This window comes from Aegilops tauschii, chromosome 2 (genome assembly GCF_002575655.3).
Source record: "Aegilops tauschii subsp. strangulata cultivar AL8/78 chromosome 2, Aet v6.0, whole genome shotgun sequence".
NCBI lineage: Eukaryota > Viridiplantae > Streptophyta > Magnoliopsida > Poales > Poaceae > Aegilops > Aegilops tauschii.
The window spans coordinates 647,003,337-647,005,355 of record NC_053036.3 but is presented as its reverse complement, the minus strand read 5'-3'; the positions used below and the strand labels follow the sequence as shown (position 1 = coordinate 647,005,355).

The following is a 2,019-nucleotide window of genomic DNA, read 5'->3' as shown; positions in this document are numbered from 1 at the left end:
CATGTCAATGAATATATAATTGACGATATGAAAACAATCAAATTTCTTGTATCATAAAAATATATATTTGGTGATCTTCAAGGAAAAAGGGAAAATATAGTGTGTTTATGAATTTGCAGCCTCAGTCACGTTAACGCATGCACTTTGTTGATCATATCTCTACTACTATTAAACAAGCAAACATATTCTTTCCTAAACACACCCGGAAACACTTACACGGAACAATCAGGATAAAATACCACCTCACGATCCGACCCACCTAATTAGATCTAACCGTTAATATAAAAATTATAACCCTCATCTGTGTACGTTTAGCAAGTTACAAAAGCCGACGAAACTCTGCCATCTACATGGTGCTTTGTTTCTGAATTAGTGCAGCTCGACATTCCTTGATTTGTTCGGTTGCCGGTCAGCTTCTGCTTGATTGGCGCCATTGCCTTGGGCAGGGAGGGGATAGGGGTCCTCACTAGCAACTGCTCGATGCAATGACAGGAACATGGCTGATTTCTGCGGGCCTGAGCTAATTCCAATTGTGGTGCTCCATCTCTTTTCGATGTATGTTTGTTCAGTGATAGCTTGTTTGTGCAGTTTGTCCTCTTCGTGCTTGTATCAGTGAGCCTCGGTGTGGATATCCTCGGTTTCCTTCGTGCAGCGACAAGTCGGGCTGAGTATCTCCCTTGGTGGCCGGAACCGTGCCCGTTCTTTGCTCTAGGGTTAGCAATTCCATCTTCCGGCGGTCCGGCGCCTTTCGAGCCAAGGCGAGGGGCAGGGGTCCCCTCCGGATTTGGAGAACAACGACATGTTTTGGTGTCCACCTTCCTGGGTTGATGAGGGCGCGGTCTTTTGTCGTTGGGCACTGGCGCCGTCTGATGTTCCTCTCTGTTCGCTCTTCTTGGTCAAGTTCACTTGGAGGACTCCGTCGACTACAAGCTAGAGTTTATTTAGGATTTTTGTGTAGGGCTTGTAGTCTTTGGTGCTTGTAAACTGCTGGGCAACACTCTGCATCGGCTGTAGCTTTTCCTTTCTGTTCCGTGTTGGTTGTATTGGTGGCCTTGTGTAATCCCTGGCCGGTTGATGGCTTTGTTAATTCAAAGCCGGGCTCCTCTGAAGCCTTCGTACCAAAAAAAAAAAAAGTTATGCGGACAACTTACCGCTGCTCATTCTATCAGCATTTGCTTTGCTCACGGGGTTGTCTTGGGCATGCCGATCACTGTCGGTGAGGGCGTGAAGAAGGTTAAGCGGTGACACATGGCTGGGCGTCGTGTGAGAAAAGACAATGTGGACCTATGAACTGTGTTTATATCGCAGTCATGTTATTCCATTCACTGTTTCCAAGGCAGCTGGCGGCGCCGAGCCAGTGGTCACGCCTGGTGGCAGCGCTGCTGTTGCCGCCGCCGCCGTGGTGGCGTCATCCTTCTTGGAGGAATTGGTGGCGGCGCGGCACACGGGGCACGTGGAGTGCGCGCGCAGCCAGGCATGGACGCAGTCGGCGTGGAAGAGATGGCTGCACCCGGGGAGCCGGCGCAGCTTCTCGCCGGCCTCCACCTGCCCGAGGCACACCGCGCAGTCCATCGGCGGGGTCTGCGCGTCCGCCACTGCGATCACGGCGGCGTCGGTGATGCCGCCGGCCTCATGGTCCTCCGCGCTCGGACGGCGGCTGCAGGCGTGGGAGACGGCGAGGTAGAAGAGGCGGGTGAGGACGCCCATCGCCATGGCGAGCCCCGTGAGCAGCAGCCGCGAGCGCGTGCTGTACCTGGAGCTGTAGGCGACCGCGAACATCCATGAGTCTGGCCCAGGTGCGCCCATGTTGATAGCCGAGAATGGCTTCCCGAGGTGGTGTTTGGTTTTGTGTAGCTGGCGCGCTTGACGTCTCTGCTGCTGGTGCTGGAGTCGGTATATAAAGGGTAGTAGCCGGCCAGCACAGAGCAAAGGTGACCAGTGAGCTCACTCGCGTCGCTCTACGGTTACTCCTGGAGAAGAGGTGAATGGGACCGAGATATCTGGGCAACGGGCAATGCC

The 2,019-nt window shown here is 53.5% G+C and overlaps 1 protein-coding gene across 1 annotated transcript; it reads right to left on the bottom strand.

Moving 5' to 3' along the window:
• Window positions 1-1,308: 1,308 nt before the first annotated feature.
• On the bottom strand, window positions 1,309-1,806 carry LOC109739282 (uncharacterized). The gene has a single exon (XM_020298365.1). The coding sequence runs from the start codon at window positions 1,804-1,806 to the stop codon at window positions 1,309-1,311; it is 498 nt and encodes a 165-aa protein (XP_020153954.1).
• Window positions 1,807-2,019: the final 213 nt, after the last annotated feature.